The 20,201-nt window shown below is 41.4% G+C and overlaps 3 protein-coding genes across 27 annotated transcripts in view; 2 read left to right on the forward strand and 1 right to left on the reverse strand.

The window, feature by feature from the left end:
* NSD3 (nuclear receptor binding SET domain protein 3) overlaps nucleotides 1–3,460 on the forward strand; it is a 116,288-nt gene extending 112,828 nt beyond the window's left edge. For 11 of the 13 annotated variants that reach the window (XM_032288176.1, XM_032288174.1, XM_032288177.1 and 8 more), the window contains 2 exons: nucleotides 717–921; nucleotides 1,337–3,460. In XM_032288176.1, coding sequence (XP_032144067.1) covers nucleotides 717–921; nucleotides 1,337–1,578 — 447 coding nt within the window. In that variant the 3' untranslated portion in view covers nucleotides 1,579–3,460. The remainder of the gene's footprint in view (nucleotides 1–716; nucleotides 922–1,336) is intronic. The other 2 variants (XM_032288173.1, XM_032288179.1) reach the window with 2 other exon arrangements.
* Nucleotides 3,461–4,144: 684 nt separating this feature from the next.
* Nucleotides 4,145–15,901, forward strand: PLPP5 (phospholipid phosphatase 5). 10 transcript variants are annotated; one of them, XM_032288211.1, is made up of 7 exons: nucleotides 4,145–7,839; nucleotides 8,203–8,311; nucleotides 8,660–8,750; nucleotides 9,157–9,220; nucleotides 9,733–9,857; nucleotides 10,876–11,046; nucleotides 13,139–15,901. In XM_032288211.1, the coding sequence occupies exons 2-7, from the start codon at nucleotides 8,252–8,254 to the stop codon at nucleotides 13,300–13,302; spliced, it is 675 nt and encodes a 224-aa protein (XP_032144102.1). In that variant the 5' UTR covers nucleotides 4,145–7,839; nucleotides 8,203–8,251; the 3' UTR covers nucleotides 13,303–15,901. The 10 variants fall into 10 exon arrangements, with proteins under 10 accessions (XP_032144102.1, XP_032144108.1, XP_032144112.1 ...); XM_032288217.1 differs by having other exon boundaries at nucleotides 7,739–7,839; nucleotides 9,157–9,282; XM_032288221.1 differs by lacking the exon at nucleotides 4,145–7,839 and adding an exon at nucleotides 7,864–8,085 and having other exon boundaries at nucleotides 8,203–8,398.
* Nucleotides 15,902–17,018: 1,117 nt separating this feature from the next.
* The window catches only part of DDHD2 (DDHD domain containing 2), a 30,235-nt gene continuing 27,052 nt past the window's right edge, over nucleotides 17,019–20,201 (reverse strand). For 2 of the 4 annotated variants that reach the window (XM_032288222.1, XM_032288225.1), the window contains 2 exons: nucleotides 18,048–18,155; nucleotides 17,019–17,603 (listed from right to left, as the gene is read on the reverse strand). In XM_032288222.1, the coding sequence (XP_032144113.1) occupies nucleotides 18,074–18,155 (82 nt within the window). In that variant the 3' untranslated portion in view covers nucleotides 17,019–17,603; nucleotides 18,048–18,073. Of the gene's footprint in view, nucleotides 17,640–18,047; nucleotides 18,156–18,843; nucleotides 18,889–20,201 lie in introns of those variants that run through there. The other 2 variants (XM_032288223.1, XM_032288224.1) reach the window with 2 other exon arrangements.

The following is a 20,201-nucleotide window of genomic DNA, read 5'->3' on the forward strand; positions in this document are numbered from 1 at the left end:
GGGAGGCTGGGGCAGGAGAATCACTTAAACCTGGGAGGCAGAGGTTGCAGTAAGCCACCGTGCCACTGCACTCCAGGCTGAGCAATAAGAATGCAACTCTTTGTTGGAAAAAAAAAAAAAAAAAGTCAGTGAAAGGCTGAGGCAGGAGGATCACCTGAGCCCAGAAGTTTGAGACCAGCCTGGGCAACATAGCAAGACCCTGTTTCTAAAAAAAATATATACAAGGGCCGGGCGCGGTGGCTCAAGCCTGTAATCCCAGCACTTTGGGAGGCCGAGGCGGGTGGATCATGAGGTCAAGAGATCGAGGCCATCCTGGTCAAAATGGTGAAACCCCGTCTCTACTAAAAATATATACAAAAATTAGCCAGGCATGATGGCATGCACATGTAGTCCCAACTACTTTGGGAGGCTGAGATGAGAGGAATGCCTGAGCCCAGGAAGTCGAGGCTGCAGTGAGCCAAGATTGCAGCACTGCACTCCAGCCTGGGGACACAGCGAGACCCCCGTCTCAGAAAAAATAATAATTTTTAAGTCAGTGAAAACAAAGCTTTATTTTTGTTATAGTATTTGTTGCAGGATAAGGCCTCCTGATGTTTTTAGGTAATTGTACACCACATGAATTTAAATGAATGTGAGGTTGCAGGGTTTTTCCGTCTGTGTCCAGCTTCATGCACTGTCTGTGATCTTTGAAACTATGATCCTTTTTTTCCTGCCAGTCGGCATGTGCGTCAACAACTGAAGAGAAGGCAAAAAATGCTAAGTTAAAGCAGAAGAGACGAAAGATCAAAACAGAACCAAAGCAGATGCATGAAGATTACTGTTTTCAATGTGGAGATGGTGGAGAGCTGGTCATGTGTGACAAAAAAGACTGTCCCAAAGCATACCACCTCCTATGCCTTAACCTGACTCAGCCACCATATGGTAAGCTGGACCTTCAGGACCCTTTCCCTAACTTGTGTCTTTGCCATCTATGTGTAACTCAGAATATATTCCATGCCATGGAATAGGAAATGTTGAATAGAACAAACAATAGCAAAAAAACATGCTGGCAAAAAATCTTTCCCCTTACACATTTGGGATATCCTGTGGGCCATCAAGGATTGGTTTCTTGTATACTGTTCCCACAGGTGGGTAGTTGGTACCTATGGCATTGGGTTTTGGCCAGTAGCTCACATCCATCCTAAATACTACACCCATATCTGTGTTTGGTTGAAATTTGGAGTTGTAATCAATTGAATTCCATTTCCAATCAGAGAAGAAGGAACTTGGGTTTTTCACAGGTAATCAAGACAGGCACTAACTTGGGCACTTCTCCCTCCCCTTCTCCCCGACTCAGGAAAATGGGAGTGTCCGTGGCATCAGTGCGATGAGTGCAGCAGTGCAGCTGTTTCCTTCTGTGAGTTCTGTCCACATTCATTTTGTAAAGATCATGAAAAGGGGGCCCTGGTTCCCTCCGCACTGGAAGGCCGCCTCTGCTGCTCGGAACACGACCCCATGTCTCCTGTGTCACCAGAATACTGGAGCAAGATAAAATGTAAATGGGAATCACAAGATCATGGAGAAGAAGTAAAAGAATAAATGTGTGGTGTCCCCTCCTTTCTATTTCAGTGAAAAAAGCAAATAGATGATGCATATAAAAAGAAGAGACTGCGGCAGTGCATACAGCCTTTGCCATCGGAACTGCCTTACTAAAGCAAAATTGGGAAACCAGTTCATGCAGGCAGAAGCAGTTGGTGGTGTCTGGTTTTGTTTTGTTTGGGTTGGTTTAGGGATTCTTTTGTGGAGGGTTAAATTCCCTTGGTCTTTTCTTGCCTTTTATTGTGCTTCAATGCCATTGCAGCTTGAAAAAGAAAAGCTTTTGCTTTTAAAATAAGAACAAAGAGGAAAGAAAGTTTTGCTAATGAGATAAATTTAAAGTCTAAAATGTGTTCCTTGGTTGTATAAAGCAAAAGTAGCCATCATTGCTTTATTTATTTTCATTTTTAGAAATTTCAAGAAGTGTAGTTCAATAGTCTAATCAAGTGTATGTGTGTGTTTTAAGTAGGAATCTGAGAAAGCCCTCTAGGAAAGGGTATGATAAGCTTTATATACCTCTACTAAGCAGTAGGTAGACTCACTTCTCTTTCCCTTCAAAATGCTTTCCACAGGCTTAGAGAAGAGCTCTATGGAAGCAGGAAATCTGGCCTCTTGAAAACAATGCCTCGGTGGATTTTACCTCTGTGGTCTTAAATGAGGTGGGCTTTGTGCTATGGTAACTTTACGTAGAAAGATATATAGTGTGTTTTTTTGGAGGAAGGAAAAAGAGGAATGTATGTGCTCACTGATTTTTGAAACATTTTCCATTGACATAGATGGTTTGGGTTTGGATGAAGTGCGTTTCTGTGGATCTGAGGCATAGTTGGAATGGTCACTCCTATTTTCCTGACACTGATAAAGGCAGCTAAAGGGGGATGAAGGCACAAACCAAAAGTTGGATCATATAAGCACCATTTTCTGTCCAGTTTTAATGCAGACCCTGGTCTAAACTGGAGAGAAGCACAGGCATTTTATTTTTTGTCTCTGTTTTCCTCTCCTAATCAAACATTTCTTTCGCCAGCTGACCATTCAGTCATGTTTCCTGGTAAAACCACACAAGTGAGTTTGAATTGTATTTGAATAGATCTTTTTGGTTGAGTTCCTAATTTGGGGGGTGAAAGTAGTAGGGGCTTCCCCACGTTACATATAAATAATTTCTATTATCCAGTACTTAACATTGCTCCCATTGTGGGGAAGAACTACTTCTACAGGATACATAAGAGCCTCACAAACACACTTCATCTTAGGAAGCACTTGGAGAAAATGCCCAAGAAAGTCAGTGTTAGCAAAAATAGTTGACGGTGACGCTTGACTCTTAAAGACGCAAGTATACCAAGATGTCTGCTCATGAAACTCACTTGCTTTTAATGCTTAGGAATATATATATTTCAGTATTCCTTGTATGAAATAATTAGTAATGTCAGACATTGTTGTAACACTGTACTAAGTAGAAGTCTAGGGTTAGCTTGAATGAACGTTAACTTTCTCTGTGAATTTTGACTGCTTAACAATTGCTGGTACCTGGTAGCATTTATTTTCCCTTGAGTACCTAGTAACCTTATGAAGGTGGCGAGGGTAGGTGCTCTACCATATTCCTTCAGCTGTACTGAGTATTCTATTTGCTTATCAACTTAGAGCTCTTCTATGGAAAGAGGGAAAAAAGCTGTTTTGTGCCTCTTTTTTTGTATGTAAATGTGCAATTATACTGGATTTTCTCTTGTAAAAAACAACAACACTACATTCTTTTACTGAAGCTCCTAAACTGCCATTTGCCTAACTCCAGCAATTAATTCTGCGGTGACTCACTGGGCATCCAATACTTCTGTTGATTAGATATGGTCCCAAAAGAAAGAGCAAAATGGAAAATGCAATCTATGTCACCAAATATAATTGCTACAAGTAACATGAAATACAGCTCACCAAAACACTAAACGTTGCTCTTGAGCAATTATATAGTTTGATGTCCTTTAAAAAAATAATTTAAGAAAAGCTAGGTTTTATCATACTAAAATTTTATTTTGTATATGATGTTTGGTTTTTTAAACTTACTAACAACATAAGGATTTCCTTTAATATTCCAAATACAGTTCTTGTTGAAACAGTATCCAACATGAAATCTTATCTCCTTGCTTTTAGACTTAATGCTATTTACTATCTAATGACTTTTATATGGTAAGCCAGGGTACATCCTATATACTACAGATACCTTAGGTTTTGGTATTTTTATGCAGCTTCTTCATTGTGTCACGTTTTATTTTCATATCTGTAACACAGCTCTGCTGAAATTTTTTAAATATTTTTTTTATGATTAATAGGATTGTTTCACCATTTCAGAAATCAGAGTAGAAAACGAAATAGCTGTCGGGCGTGGTGGCTCACGCCTGTAATCCCAGCACTTTTGGGAGGTCGAGGTGGGCAGATCACAAGGTCAGGAGTTTCAGACCAGCCTGGACAATATGGTGAAACCAAGTCTCTACTAAAAATACAAAAATTAGCTGGGCATGGTGGCACAAGCCTGTAATCCCAGCTACTCAGGAGGCTGAGCCAGAAGAATCACTTGAACCCAGGAGGCAGAGGTTGCAGTGAGCCAAGATCAGTCATGCCACTGCATTCCAACCTGGGCAACAGAGCGAGACTCCGCCTCAAAAAAAAAAAAAACAAAAACAAAAAAAAAAACCATAGTTCTGAAGTCTTTGGCCATGAGTGTTCTTTAATGGTCTAAAAAGTGGTTTTAGTCATGCCAGTGCCAAGGAGCTCTCCTCACACCTCCATAGCGTGAATGTTGACCTATTTGGTATATTTTTAAGTTGCAGATTATAGATGCAGAAAGATAAAATTGTCCTTTATGTGTGCTTGAGTATACGTGCACTGTGCCCGTGCTACACCAATGAAATTGTCCAGAAGACATATTGCTCACTCATTGTCTAAAGTTGGTATTTGTTAACTTTTAAATCTGTATGTGGTCAGAGTGTAAGTGGTTGGTTTTTATTCTTGTCCAACAATGAAATAACTTAAAGCAGCATGGGCTAATGGTAGATTTTTTTAACATGTTAATTCATTGAAAGTGAACATAAGATTTTTGATAATCAGCCTAAAACTTCAGAAATTGGATCAGTAAGAGCTAAAGATGAAATCCTGGGAAACCTTCCCAGGCACTGTGCAGGGGAGGGAGTGGCTGGACCACCACTGCTGCTAGGGAGGAATCAGAAGAGCTGCCCGTGGCTAGCTGGGAAGGACAGGGTGGATGGCCCTTCATTCCTGGAAGGCTGAAGCAGCCAGAGGCAGTGATTCACTTCTTTAATGTCTAATCAGGGACAGAGATAGGAGTAAGGTGGGTTTTATTTTCATTTTTGCCACTCTAAATTCTCAAAAATGATCTGCGCTAATCTATAGAACTGGCTGAGTTTGAGAATCATTTAAAATTTGGAATTTTCTGTATGTTCAATTCAGTAACATATCTGAAAACTAAAAAAGTAATGGAGGTGGATGGGCTGCTCCCAGCTCCCTTCTGCCATTTACACAAAATATTTGAAAACATGTCTGTAAATAATGTTTTAGAACAGAGATACTGAGTATCTAATCATGTAAAGGACCCTCAGATAAGACAGGCTGTTGGACAACTTTCCTAGTTCATGAAGTGGAATTTCCTTTTTGAGTAGTTTCTTGCATGGTATGTTCCAGTAGGTCAAACCCAGACCTACAGTTTGCAAACAGGCCATCTGTAGAGAATATAATTTCTGGACTGCCCAGGACTTGTTGCTTGTTTTTTATTTCATTTTTAAATACAAAGCTCTTCCTTTACCATTCACCTTAAAGTCAAGGTGCTGGCTGCTACATGCCATGTCCTCTAACAGGATAAGAAAATAAGTTACTATGGAGCCCTCACGGCTTGGGAAGCTTACATTTGATGTACTTCCACATGAGATACAAGGACATTGGAAAGTTGCTTTATTTCTGGGCAGTGTAGACTAAAGTTACTTTTCATAAGGCTGAGGCATCCAGCCACCCCCCAATTGTCCAAGTTGGTGCAGACATGAATTGATCAAATGAAACACTTTCCTTTGGCCTAGAGCTACCTAGAATAATTGGTTTTTGGTTATTTGTAAAACAAAAAGTAGAACTTGCTTCCATTTTCAGACGGACTAGGGAGTAGTATAATTAGACAGCTTTGCAATGAAATTAACAAATACTGAAAAGTTGGAAATGTGTATATACTGAAATCTCACCAACTTTTACCTGGGGTGGGGTACCAGGAGAAAGGGGGGTTAAATAGGGTAAGTGGGGGGGGAATCATAATGTTTACCACAGGTACGAAGTAGTCACTTTAACATTGAGACCTCTGCCTCATTGAATTCAGGTTTTTTAAGTACTTGAAACTCTTCAGATTCTCCTTATTTTACAGTTTCTTTTTAAATTTATGAAGTAGAAAGCATTGTTTTGTAAACTGTTTTGAAAATAAATAGCCTAGTCTCTTATCCTCTTTAGTGTGGATTAAAGGCGAAGTTCTGCAAATGGGGGCTTGTTCAGTAGATAGCTCAGATTGATTGGACACACTTGAGGAAGAGACTCCTGCATGAGATACCAGCATTTTTACGAATATTTCCTGTGTATGTTCTTTATTTTGTCATTTTGTCAACCCTGTCCCCAAGCACATCTTCTTTCCTTTTACTATGTCTATGTAGGGAAAAAAATTAAAAATTGCACTTAATGTCACACTCCCAAAATGTGGGTAATCTGTGTCTTTCAAAAACCATTTGTTTTTTGTTTTGTTTTGGTCAGTCCATTGCATAAGTGACAAGTTTGGGTGCTTGTGGCATGTATGTATGAAGGGGGGGATGAGAGTTACCTGTCCTTCAGTAGGCTGTAAAAGTAATTTATGTGTAAGTAAAAAGGGAAAATAGAACAGATGCCAAAGTCATTTTTTCAGTCTTTAGTTTTCTTATGTGGCATTACTGCATCTCTGCTAGTTACTGAGAAAGCACCCTTAGCTTTTACTGCTCCCTTCCCTGCCTGCCAGCACAGTTGATGTGTGCAAATAGCCCTCAAGTATCTGTCAGATTACCTATATAAGGTATTGATGAGATATTCTTGTCAGTTTAGAAATGGACTGGATAAAACTTTGTTGTCATTATTTTATCTCATTTGTCCTGTTGTATACCCTATGTTAAGAAAATTATATTGCCACTAATAAGATTCTAAATGAGTATTACAACTGGCTAATATCATTTTTTATATACAAGGGTGTGTGTATATTTGGAAACGATGAGAAATTCATTTGTACCCATTTGAGTGATATTGCACAACAAACACAGATACCTACAGACTGTTTTCATTTTCTCGTGTTCTTTATGATAATCTTTGTAGATTATTTCTGTACTTTATCTGTAATAAACTTTGTAGATCCTGTGAACCGTTACTTTGCCTAAATCACTTGAGACTTGAGTCTTTAATAACAAAGCATCAATATTCACTAAAGTCAATCTCTTTTGAGTTTCTGTGACTTGGCTAGATGCTCTTGACACTAAGGGATTAGTGTTAATTTTCCCTGGGGGTGTTCCACTAGGGCATTACTGTATAATGACTTGATGTTGCCACATAGACTTCAAGATATATGATATTTTGAGGATTTTGTTGATTGGCCGATGTTTTATTTCATAGTGTGAAACGTTGTAAAGCTTGGTTAACCTGTATATAGATAGCTTATTGTTGACTAGTTACAGTGTATTTAGGATTGCCTGTAATATTTAAGCTTCTTACTGATGTGTGTGCTGGTAGGAACGTATAATTTTTGTACATTATATTTACTGAGATGTTGCCTTTTTTATTTTACAAATACTTTGGAATTCCAATGTGGTTTTTTGTTTTTTTTTTTTTTTTCCTTCCATGAGGATTAATTTGGAAAGGTTTTTAATGACATTCCACTGATTTCGGATTTTGCTTGAGATTGACTTCAATAAATTGTCCTGTATGTTCCAAATTAAATGTGGGCTTGTTCTTTGCCAGTAATAGTTTTGCTACAACTCACTGGGCAGGAGGCCATCCTGGGTGGGAAGAGTAAATGACACAATCTAGCCAACCTCACTCAGTCAGTATAGCTTCCTGCAGAATGCCGTGTTGCTACGAGGCTCTGAGGGAGCTGTAGGGTTTTACATTTAGAGGCGAAGTCCCGGGGGAAGGCTGCTCCCCGCAGTGGTGTGGAGAGGAGCTGCTCATCATGGCTGCAACTGGGAAGCTGGCTCCCCGCTGAAATACACCGGAGGGCAGGTCCGTTGGCTTTACGTCCCCTTTGCCCGCCGATGCCCACTGCACAGCCGCCAGTCGGCTTCCTGGGAGCCGCCAGAGCGTGGGCGGCCGGGAAAGCGGGGCGGTGCGTAGTTCCCCGCCCGGCCCTCCCCGCGGAGGCGGCCACGTCAGCGCGACGTCGTCAGTGTCTTGCGGCCGGATGGGGAAGGCGGCGGCAGCCTTTGGGGCCGAAGTAGGGGTGCGGCTAGTGCTGTTTTCGGCCTTCCTGTAAGATCCGCAGCCTGGCCCAGGCGGCCCCGCTTCCCAGGCGGGCAGGCGGCAGAGGGCGGCGGGCCGGGCAGCGGAAGGGAAGCCAGACGACCTGCTCTGCACTTTGTTCTCTAGGGTGACGGAGCTGCTCCCCCCGTTCCAGAGGCTTATCCAGCCGGAGGAGATGTGGCTCTATCGGAACCCCTACGTGGAGGCGGAGTATTTCCCCACCAAGCCGATGTTTGTGCGTGGGCAAAAATCGGCCCTCCTCCCTCCCCGTGACCGGGCTTCCCGCGGGCACATGTCCTTTCTCCGCCCCGAGGAGGCCTCTGTAGGGACCCGCTGCCCCCTCCGCTGCTGTGCGCCGGGTTCCGCCTCAGCCTGAGGTACCGGGCCAAGCACGACGGGCATTGCACTGGTGGTGCTGCGTGGCGCCCGGCTACCCCCCAGAGGAAGCATACTCAGAGACCTTGTGTTAGCTAGCACTAGTGAGTCCTGCTGTGTCACGTCCATCCCTTTTCCCACTAGGAGCTGCTTTAAACACGAGTGTGGCTTTTCTTGGATTGTTTTAACCTCTGACATTCCAATTCAGGTTATTGCATTTCTCTCTCCACTGTCTCTGATCTTCCTGGCCAAATTTCTCAAGAAGGCAGACGCGAGAGACAGCAGACAAGCGTGCCTGGGTGAGCGCCAGCCCTTTCCGCCCGGTTTCTTCATGCTGGGAACCTAAGAAGTCTTTGTGGGGTTCAGCCACGGGGAGCCTGTGTGGAGGCCACACAGTTCTGCATTCCTAAATGAACTCTATCCCCGCAGGAGAAGAAAATAGCACTGTAGGGTCTTAGCTACGCAGGCTACACCGCTGGCAGCCCTGTGCCTAAATGCACTGGGTTATTTGTACCTCAGAAATGTCTTTGGCCTAGTACAGAAGTTCTCGGCTACAACAGAGTGATCACTGAGGACCATAATTAATTCTGTGCCCAGGCCTGGATTCTATCCATCTCAGAAACAGCATGGCTGCTCTCTCCATGAGGCCATGACCATGCCTTTCTTCCTAGACAGATCCTACTAACTAGTTTCTTTGCTTTGCAGCTGCCAGCCTTGCCCTGGCTCTGAATGGCGTCTTTACCAACACAATAAAACTGATCGTAGGGAGGTAAGTGACAAGAGCCAACCACCCCAGCATCTGCCTCAGCCCTTACCCACCAGGACAGAGAGGTAATGGTGTCCACCGCAAGTCTGTCTTTATCCTTTTCCCCTTTATCTTCACTCTGATCTTTCTTTTCTCATTCAACGCTTACTCCCTTCCCCGTACCTCAGTCCTCTAGGTGACACCTGGGCTCTTTTCTGCCCTGAACAGCAGTTTCCACCAACAGCCACAGCAGAGAGGGTCGGTGACCTCTTGAGCATCTCCTGAAGCTGCAGTGTCATTTGCTGTTTGCCCTAAAAAGTAATCATGTGCTGGACTGGGGCTTTTTCCCCTAACTTAACTGCTGACCTTGGAAGCAAGGCTTTTCTCCTGGCGTGGTGACTATACTAATCCAGTTACCTTATTTTGGCTGGGGCATTATTTGACCAATAGTTCACAGGATTATTAATGTCTGCTACAACTGAAAACTAATTTCTGGAGTTAATGATTTACATTCCAACCATGCTTATTTCTTCCAGGCCACGCCCAGATTTCTTCTACCGCTGCTTCCCTGATGGGCTAGCGCATTCTGACTTGATGTGTACAGGGGATGAGGACGTGGTGAATGAGGGCCGAAAGAGCTTCCCTAGTGGACATTCTTCCTGTATGAATACCATATGGACTCTACCCCATGCTTGTTTTCACGTCACTGAATTTAACCTAGGAAGTTAGTAGGGATTGGACAATCTGACTACTCTTGTTTCTAGAATTTGGAAAATCCCCCTTCTTTAGTAACTCCACAGTTTAACAAGTCTGAGCCTTGACTATTGAGGAAACTAAGGCATCAACAAGTTAATTCAGACAGCCAGTATTCCAAAAACTATTCTCAGATAAAACATTAACTTCGGCACACTAAGTCCTTTATTTTTTTTTTTGTTTCCTTTTCCTTCAAAATGATTTACACTAGACATATATACAAAAAAGGATTAAAACATGCTCATGGCCGGGCGTAGTGGCTCAGGCCTGTAATCCCAGCAATTGGGAGGCCAAGGCATGCAGATCACTTGAGGCCAGGAGTTCAAGACCAGCCTGGCCAACATGGTGAAATCCTGTCTCTACTAAAAATGTAAAAATTAAGCCAGGCACAGTGGCTCATGCCTTTAATCCCAGCACTTTGGGAGGCTGAGGCGGGTGGATCATGAGGTCAGGAGATCGAGACCATCCTGGCTAACACAGTGAAACCCCATCTCTACTAAAAACAAAAAATCAGGCATGGTGGTGGGCACCTATAGTCCCAGCTACTCAGGAGGCTGAGGCAGGAGAATTGCTTGAACCTGGGAGGCAGAGGTTGCAGTGAGCCAAGATCACACCATTGCACTCCAACCTGGGCCACAGAGCAAGACTCTGTCTCAAAAAAAAAAAAAAAATTAGCTCTGCGTGGTGGCACATGCATGTAGTCCCAGCTACTCAGGAGGCTGAGGCAGGAGAATCGCCTGAATCCAGGTGGTGGAGGATGCAGTGAGCTGAGATGGTGCCACTGCACTGCAATTTGGGTGACAGAGCAAGACTCTGTCTCAAAAAATAAAAATAAAAACATGCTCATGCTCCCCAGCCTCCTATGTGGAGATGAATGAGGTAGCTTCCTTTAAAAGATACACACTTAAAAGTTTTTCTTATTCTAGTTGCATTTGCTGGTCTGGCCTTTGCTTCCTTCTACCTGGCAGGGAAGTTACACTGCTTCACACCACAAGGCCGTGGGAAATCTTGGAGGTTCTGTGCCTTTCTGTCACCTCTACTTTTTGCAGCTGTGATTGCACTGTCCCGCACATGTGACTACAAGCATCACTGGCAAGGTAAGCAAAGTATTCATGCCATGGAAGCGTGCATATTTCATTCGTTTTATTCCCAGAACCTAGCACAGAGGAGATGCTTACTAAATGTCTGCTGAATGAACAAATCAATGAGTATGGATGGTCTGGGTTCTGTACTAAGAATATGCTTTTAAAATTGTAGGAAGAATGAGAAAGAGTTTACCAAAGATAAATGTCCTAATTTTTCCATTATTTGAAGCACTGTGAGTTCAAGTTAAACTGAATCTATACGAAATTTAAAACCTCAAAGTTCAGTTTACTCTCTTAAAAATCAGGTTCGCCGGGCACAGTAACTCACACCTGTAATCCTAGCACTTTGGGAGGCCGAGGTGGGTGGATCACCTGAGGTCGGGAGTTTGAGGCCAGCCTGAGCAACATAGTGAAACCCCATCTCTACTGAAAATACAAAGTTAGCCAGCATGGTGGTGCATGCCTGTAGTCCCAGCTACTTGGGAGGCTGAGGCAGGAGAATAGCCTGAACCCGGAGGTGGAGGTTGCAGGATGAGCCAAGATCACGTCACTGCACTCCAGACTGGGCAACAAGAGTGAAACTCTGTCTCAAAAAAAAAAAAAAAAAATCAGGTTCATTGTCATAGGACTTTTGTTCATAAGTAAAATTCAAGAAAACATATAATTAAACAAATTTAAGCTGAATACTATAGTTAAGTAAAATATCCAATTTATAGAATACCTGGCTGGATGTGGTGGCTCACATCTGTAATAATTCCAGCACTTTGGGAGGCCCAGGCAGGAAGATCACCTGAAGTCAGGAGTTCAAGACCAGCCTGGCCAACACAGTGAAACCCCATCTCTACTAAAAATACATTAGTTGAGGCCAAGTGCAGTGGCTCATGCCTGTAATCCCAGCACTTTGGGAGGCCGAGGTGGGTGAATCACCTGAGGTCAGGAGTTCAAGACCAGCCTGACCAACAGAGTGAAACCCTATCTCTACTAAAAATACAAAATTAGCTAGGCGTGGTGGCACATGCCTGTAATTCAAGCTATTTGGGAGGCTGAGGCAGGAGAATTGCTTGAACCTGGGAGGTGGTGGTTGCAGTGGGCTGAGATCACGCCACTGCACGCCAGTCTGGGCAATAAGAGCAAAACTCTGTCTCAAAAAAAAAAAAAATACAAATACAAATAGAAAGATTAGCCAGACATGGTGGCACATGCCTGTAGTCCCAGCTACTCAGGAAGCTGAGGCAGGAGAATCCCTTGAACCTGGGAGGTGGAGGCTGCAGTGAGCTGAGATCACGCCACTGCACTCCAGCCCAAGTGACTAAGACTGTACCTTAGAAAAAAAAAAAAATTGTAGAATACCTGCAAAGCCACAATTCAAAAAAGACATTGATAGTATTGTCCACAGGTCTTCAGGAACTATATTTTAAATAAACTAGCTTTTTGCAAACAGAAGCAACTCTTAAAAGACTTTATTCCTTCCTCTAGGACCCTTTAAATGGTGGAGGTGGGTAGATGAATAGCATTAAGTGGACCTTTATTATTATTCTGAATTAAAAAAAATTTATAATTTAACACACTCTGAGCAAAGCTTATTGTATTTACTTAAGATGTGTTTTGAAGGGCCAGGTGCCATGGCTCACATCTATAATCCCAACACTTTGGGAAGCCAAGGCAGGTAGATCACAAGGTCAAGAGATCAAGACCAACCTGGCCAACATGGTGAAACCCCATCTCTACTAAAAATACAAAAATTAGCTGGGTGTCGTGGCTCGTACCTGTAGTCCCAGCTACTTGGAAGGCTGAGGTAGGAGAATCACTTGAACCCAGGAAGCAGAGGTTGCAGTGAGCTGAGATCACACCACTGCACTCCAGCCTGATGAAAGAGAAAAATGTCTTAAAAAAAAAAAAAAAAAAAAAAAAGTGTTTTGACTTGGTGTTCAGAGAGCAACCCGTAATTATAATAAAATTGAGAAAGCCTAACGAAACCATAAATCTGGAATTGAGATTTTAGCCCCATAGTAGAGTATCCTGGAGGGACAGGTCCTCTATGCTATACACTAAAAGGATTTAAGAGTCTAATATTAAGAGAAGACCTTGTTTCTACTCTCTTCAGATGTACTGGTTGGATCCATGATTGGAATGACGTTTGCCTATGTCTGCTATCGGCAGTATTATCCTCCTCTGACTGATGCAGAATGCCATAAACCATTTCAGGACAAACCTGCACTTTCTACTGCACAGAAGAAGCCTGGGGATTCTTATTGTTTTGATATCTAAAAATTGAATCTGGCCAGGCACGGTGACTCACGCCTGTAATCCCAGCACTTCTTTGGGAGGCCTAGGAGGGTGGATCACCTGAGGTCAGGGGTTTGGGAGCAGCCTGGCCAACATGGTGAAACCCTGTCTCTACTGAAAGTACAAAAATTAGCCAGGAGTGGTGGTACACCTGTAAATACCAGCTACTCGGGAGGCTGAGGTGGGAGAATTGCATGAACCTGGGAGGCAGAGGCTGTAGTGAGCCGAGATCACACCACTGCACTCCAGCCTAGGCAACAGAGTGAGACCCCCCATCTCAAAAAAAAAAAAAAAAAAAGAATCTACCTCCATGAAGAACAGGTGAACTAGCCCTCCAAACTGGACCATGCACAAGACAAGAAATTATGGCCTTTTTTTCCCCTTCCAAGGTACAAGTGAGGACATAAGCCACACTGTATTCTGCCGCCTCCAAATGATTACGCACTTTTGGCCCTGCTCATACAGCTCTATCTTGAGGAGTCACAGCTCTTGTCAACTACTGTATGCCACATATTCTAGTAAAGGGATATTTCAAAGGTATCCAACAGCTTATGAATCTGGTCTATCAGATGGATAGCCAAAGATCTACAGAGTTTTTAAATTTAATTTCCATATTGTAAAGCTCAAAATCTTAAAATCTAAGGAATGACCAACTAAATTACTTTGATTCTGTTTATCTCCTGATGACAATTCCATCAAGCCTTAAATAGGAAAATGTCGAATCTGGGGTAGTTCATCACTTTTGTGTGTATCTTATCTGAGTCCAGCCATCTGGTACTGCCACACATTTTGAACACCATGGGCATAAACTGTGTTGAATTACGAAGTGAACACCACGATAAAGAAGAAAATGGTCAGGGGTATGGTATCAGTACTAACAGATGGTTGTTTCTACCTCATTTGAGCGTAACTATGCTCATGAGCTTCTCTCCTTCCATTCATAAATCAAGATCTGCTCAAATGTACCAACACTGCCAAGTGACTAAGAAAAGAAAAATTACAGACATCACCACCTGAAGGACAGATGAATCTTTTTCTGCCCCTTCTTCACAATGGGATATAAGGAACAATTACAGTGTGTCATCAGAACTGATGTCATAGGAACTATAGCTCCCTTTCTCCTTATTGTGATTATACTTTAAATATGGCCTTGTCTTTTATCTGTATTTTCCTATATTTTCAATATATCTTTTTCCTTCAGTAAACCTGATATTCAAATAAAATGGTAAATTTGTGCTTTTTTTTTTTTTTTTAATATTTAAAGTACCATTAAGGAGCTGGAACTTTAATAAAGCAAAACATTGAATTCCCCATCTACCATAAGTGATTCAAATGCTGTTACCTATGGTAATGGCTAATATTTATAAATACCAAAGAAAAGGATCCATATTTATCTTATAATTGCCATGCTTTAACTTCTGAACTACATCTGCCTATGACAATGAAAACACCAGTCAAGGGGAAAGAATTTACATGTTAGTTCTTTGCCCAAAACTTTATTTTTTTTGTTTTAGTAATACATCCAAAGGAAGAGAAAATTGTTACTGTATTGATTTTCTTTACTTTGTGACAGATGAGTCCAGGTGAAAGTAGGCAACTAGAAAATATGGTTTGATTTCAGTATTTACTAAAGTTTTAAATATCACATAAAAAAACAAACATTTCAAAAGTGCAAAATATTAGAAATCTAATCAGTGCTATTAATCTTTCCATGCAAACAATCTCTTTTGCTGAGATAAGTGATACTAATTCTGCAGCTGGGAATATGTACAAAATGATGCTGTACCAGAGTTTAAAAATAGGCTTGGTCTACAGATTGCACATGATACAAATGAAAGCAGTGCAAATAATATATGACTAAATACAGGATTTCAATCAAGCTTATTATCCTGGGAATATACAGATATAATACCATGAATAGACAAGATATAAACTCTTCACAGTTACCCACCCCCTCACCACTAGGAAAGAAACATTTCTTAATACAAAGAGTGGTTTATCTGGCTATCCAGGGCTATGTTGTCCATCTTTGGTTACAGGGACTCACTCTTGCTTGTCCTTTGGTTTACTCTTAAATAGCACCTATTCTGCCAATAGGAAGAATAAACATAAATTTGAAGACTGCAACTTGGCAAAAGCTTCCCCTTAATATACAGTGAATGCTTCTTAATTCTCAATAACTCAGAGTTTATATACTTTTTAAAAAATAAAGTATATTCCATAAAATCTGAAACTTAGTGGCATACTTAGCATTAGGCCATAAGCACATGACAAGGAAAGACCAGGCCTGACCTACACCCCAACCTTACCTCTACAGTCTCCACGGCAACAGTAATTACCCTTCATTTTCCTTTTTTCTCCAGAAAGGGATAAAGACCACTGCTGTCTAAGGAATGGCTTCAATAAATATTAAATGCCAGAGGCTTTGGATACCATAACATTTACAAAAAAATTTATAAACAATAAACCACAGCTGGCCTGCCTTTGCTACTCTATAAACAGAGGCCTGTGGAATCAGGGCAAGTAGAAAGGACTATCATAAAGATAACTGCAAAGACAATGACAAACTCTGACCAATGAAGAAGAAAAATCTACAGCAAAGTAGTGAAAAGATGCCTTGACAAAATTAGTGTACAGTCAGTCACTTGTGTTCTTAGAATTAAACCCTACTTCATATGTTCCAGACTCAGCTGACACTGACTCTGCAATAGCTGTTTCTTGGACCCTACAGGCATAAGTTTTTCTTTCAGAGTAAGTTAAACATTTCCCCCTAGCCAAACCTACCTGCCCAACCAATGCTGCCCATGCCAAGAGTCTTTTTTATTTATTTATTTATTTATTTATTTATTTTTTAAGAGACGGGGTTTCACTATGTTGGTCAGGCTGGTCTCGAACCCCTGACATTGTGATCTGCCCACCTCAGCCTCCCAAAGTGCTGGGATTACAGGCGTGAGCCACCGCGCCCGGCCTTGCCAAGAGCCTTTTAAATATGCTTTGCGGATTATGGATACCCAAAAAGGAAAGAGGATACACAATACCACCTTCGCCCAAGTAGGAATGGCAGGTAGGGCCAGATGCGGTGGCTCACGCCTGTAATCCCAGCACTTTGGGAGGCCGAGGCAGGTGGATAACCTGAGGTTGAGACCAGCCTGACCAACATGGAGAAACCCCGTCTCTACTAAAAATACAAAAAATTAGCTGGGCATGGTGGTGCATGCCTGTAGTCCCAGCTACTCAGAAGGCTAAGGCAAAAGAATTGCTTGAACTTCGGAGGTGGAGGTTGCAGTGAGCCAAGATCACGCCATTGCACTCCAGCCTGGGCAACAAGAACAAAATTCCGTCTCAAAAATTAAAAAAAAAGAAAGGGCAGGTGACAAATTGTTTCGCCATAAAGGCAACACTAAGAGATTTTATTTAGAACCTAAGCAGCCTGTAAAGGCTACATAATTTCAGGTTCATCAGCTTTTATAACTACTCTCAACATAACAATAGAAGCTATTATCAAATTACTTCTATCAAATATAAAAGGGAGGCCTATGATATATAACATCTTTCCTTTATAAAGATGCACTTAACATGAACTTGTCAACTTTAGACTCTTACAGCAGCTCAAACAGTTGCAAAAACAATGAACATCAGTGATTTCTAGCAATAAGTCTGTCAGTCAGTTTTTTTTTTTTTTTTTTTTTTTTTTGTCAGTCAGTTCTAAGAGAGTAAACAACTTTTTTAAGCTACATCCCTAGTCCTTCTTCATACGGTACACATAGGATAGAAATGCTGGTTCAAAAATAAATCACTCGAAAGCCTTTTCCATACCCACTGAGACTTAGCCTTCAGTTCAACACAAACAAGAGATGAGAGTACTCTAAAATGCCTTCTAAATCTCAATAATCTGTTTCCAAACTAGAACATTTTCTAAAGATAAGCAATAGATTCCTTAAAAACATGTCTACTTCAATCAAAACAAATCAAACCCAAAATAGGCTTTACACCAAGTACTAATCAATAAAGTGTGGCACCTAATAAACTATCATCAAAGAATTAAAGATACAAACCACCCCCAGCTATGAAGAAAAGATGGCAAGTGTTTATATGAAGCCAGTGGTTAAAAGTAACAGGGTATTCCTTTTGCTTTTCCATTCATTTCCAAAGAAGGATTATCTTCCAAAGACCCCAGTGGTGAGTAAGTGGCAGGCAACATGCAGGAAATGACGCAGCTGAGGAGAGGAAAATTGCAGCAACAAACAGGTGGATTTTCTGGGGAAGGATCCCTCAACGTCCATCTAAAGAAGAGAGTGGGAGAAGAGCTGCAATCACAACTGGAAGGCAACCACAGAGAATGCCAGAGTCGAATATACAGACTTTATAGTTTCACATCTAAAAAGCTGAGTAATTTATATCTCAGATGGGTAGTTTGTAATTAAAATCATAACTGTTGCCACGGTAATTCTTAATCAGAACCATTAAGATTCTGAGTTTAGATCCTAAAAAATGACAGGTGTCATTGGACAAAATCTCTAGGAAAACAGACATACACTATTCTTCCTCTAAATGGGCTACTATGTTTTTTCCCCCAGGAATTTCTACCAGTCCTTCTAAAAATGAATAGCAGCCTAGATCTGGGTGACAGGTAACAGTATATTTATAAAGAGCCTGAGGCTCTATAGTTCATTATAACCTGTTAACATGTAAGAATTACACTGCATACATGACATTTTAAAGCTTACATTAAGCAGCCATAGATGGGTGACTTTTACTGTAAAGGCTGATCAAGGAAGATACCCTGGGTTTGGTAGATCTCTTTGAGGACCAGCAATACTGTATCTTCAGACTCCCTATAAAGAAAAAATTATACTGAGAAAAGGAACTAACATTTGTGCCAAATGTTTTACATATATTATCTCATTTAATCCATACAGCCATTTTGCAAGTTTTTTACTTCTCCAAAGAAATGAGATACAGAGGTAACGCAATTGGCAGTGGTTTGGAAGGTGACCTGGCAAAGAACTCTAGCATTAAGTCTAGTAATATAAAAAAGCTAGTAAGAGAAGCCGGGTACAGTGGCTCATGTGTGTAATCCCAGCAATCTGGCAGGCTGAGGTGTGCAAATCACTAAAGGTCAGGAGTTTGAGCCAGCCTGGCCAACATGGTGAAACCCGTCTCCACTAAAAATACAAAAACTAGGACCAGGCACAGAGGCTCACGATTGTAATCTCAGCACTTTGGGAGACTGAGGTGGGTAGCTCATGAGGTCAGGAGTTCGAGAATAGTCTGGCCAGTATGGTGAAACCCCACCTCTAACTAAAAATACAAAAATTAGCCAGGCATGGTGGCATGTAGTCCCAGCTACTCTGGAGGCTGAGGCAGAAGAACTGCTTGAACCTGGGAGGCAGAGGGTGTAGTGAGCCAAGATCACGCCATTGCACTCCAGCCTGGGCAACCGGGCAAAACTCCATCTCAAAAAGAAAAAGAAAAAAAATAGCCAGGTGTGGTGCCAGGAGGTGGAATTTGCAGTGAGCCAAGATTGCACCACTGCATTCCAGCCTGGGTGACAGAGTGAGACTCCATCTGGAAAAAAAAAAAAAGCCAGTAAGTAACCAAGAACTGTTCTTTTTCCACAGAAATAATTCTAGAGACACTACTGAAGAGTTATCCAGTTGGTCACCTTAATTTTTAAAATATTATGCACTTTTTGGAAAAGGTAATACAATCATATGGTTCCAAATTCCAAAAACCTAAGAAAGTAATGAAGTCTCCCTCCCACCTTTGTTCCTGAACCACCACCAGTTCATCATCTGACAATCAATGTTACCAATTTCTCATGCATTTTCCAGGTTATTTTATGTATGCACAAACAATTACTTATATCTACAGTTCATAACAAAATTTGATTCAAAAGATAACATTCATGAGGGACTGCCTTAAGGATGTAAGCCTCTAACATTCTTCCAAATCTGTGGTTCAACATTTATTGAGTCATGCATCCTTTTGAGAATCTAATGAAATTATGGATTTCTCCCCAGAAAGAATCACAATGTAACCACAACTATAAACCTGTATTTCATTGGATTCATATACATCCCCCATCTCCCACAAACTCCATATACACAGACCCCAGCTTAAGAAATTCCTGTATTAACAAGTGGGAATTAGCTCTATCAGATATTAAAATGGTACATAAATAAGCAGATCAATAAATAATAAAAGCTGAGAAATAGTCCCAATTATGAATAGAAATTTAATTAAGTGGTCAGGCACAGTGGCTCACACCTATAATCCTAGCACTCTGGGAGTCAAGGCAGGCAGATCACCTGAGGTCAGGAGTTCAAGACCAGCCTGGCCAACACAGTGAAACCCCATCTCTACTAAAAATACAAAAAATAGCCAGGTGTGATGGCACACGCCTATAGTCCCAGCTACTCAAGAAGCTGAGGCAGAAGAATCACTTGAACCCAGGAAGAGGGGGTTGCAGTGAGCCTCAACCGTACTACTGCACTTCAGCCTAGGCAACAGAGTGAGACTCTGTCTCAAAAAAAAAAAAAAAAATTTAATTAAGTTATAACCTCAAAACTATTAATAGTGTTGAGACACGAAGGACCTGAATCTGTATCAAAGATTTATAGGTAAAAATGAGATGATAAAATATTAGAATAGGCAGGCATGGTGTTGTATACTTGCAGTCTCAGCTACTCAGGAGGCCAATGCAAGAGGATTGCTTGAGCCCAGGATTCAAGGGTCTAGAGCACTAAGATTATGCCTGTGAAAAGCCACTGCATTCCAGTCTGGGCAACATGGCAAAATCCTGCAACATGGCAAAATATATATATATTTCTAAAATATATATATATATATATTTCTAAAATATATATATATATATATTT

This window comes from Sapajus apella, unplaced genomic scaffold (genome assembly GCF_009761245.1).
Source record: "Sapajus apella isolate SASKATOON/1434 unplaced genomic scaffold, GSC_monkey_1.0 scaffold21, whole genome shotgun sequence".
Classification (NCBI taxonomy): domain Eukaryota; kingdom Metazoa; phylum Chordata; class Mammalia; order Primates; family Cebidae; genus Sapajus; species Sapajus apella.

What these genes read in the sequence shown, in the direction of transcription:
- PLPP5 (XM_032288221.1), top strand. Translation starts at nt 8,018, where the DNA reads ATGGGGAAGGCGGCGGCAGCCTTTGGGGCCGAAGTAGGGGTGCGGCTA. An exon ending in CAGCAGACAAGCGTGCCTGG is followed by an intron (nt 8,751 to 9,156) that starts GTGAGCGCCAGC and finishes TTTGCTTTGCAG; the next exon opens with CTGCCAGCCTTGCCCTGGCT. An exon ending in CCCTAGTGGACATTCTTCCT is followed by an intron (nt 9,858 to 10,875) that starts GTATGAATACCA and finishes TTCTTATTCTAG; the next exon opens with TTGCATTTGCTGGTCTGGCC.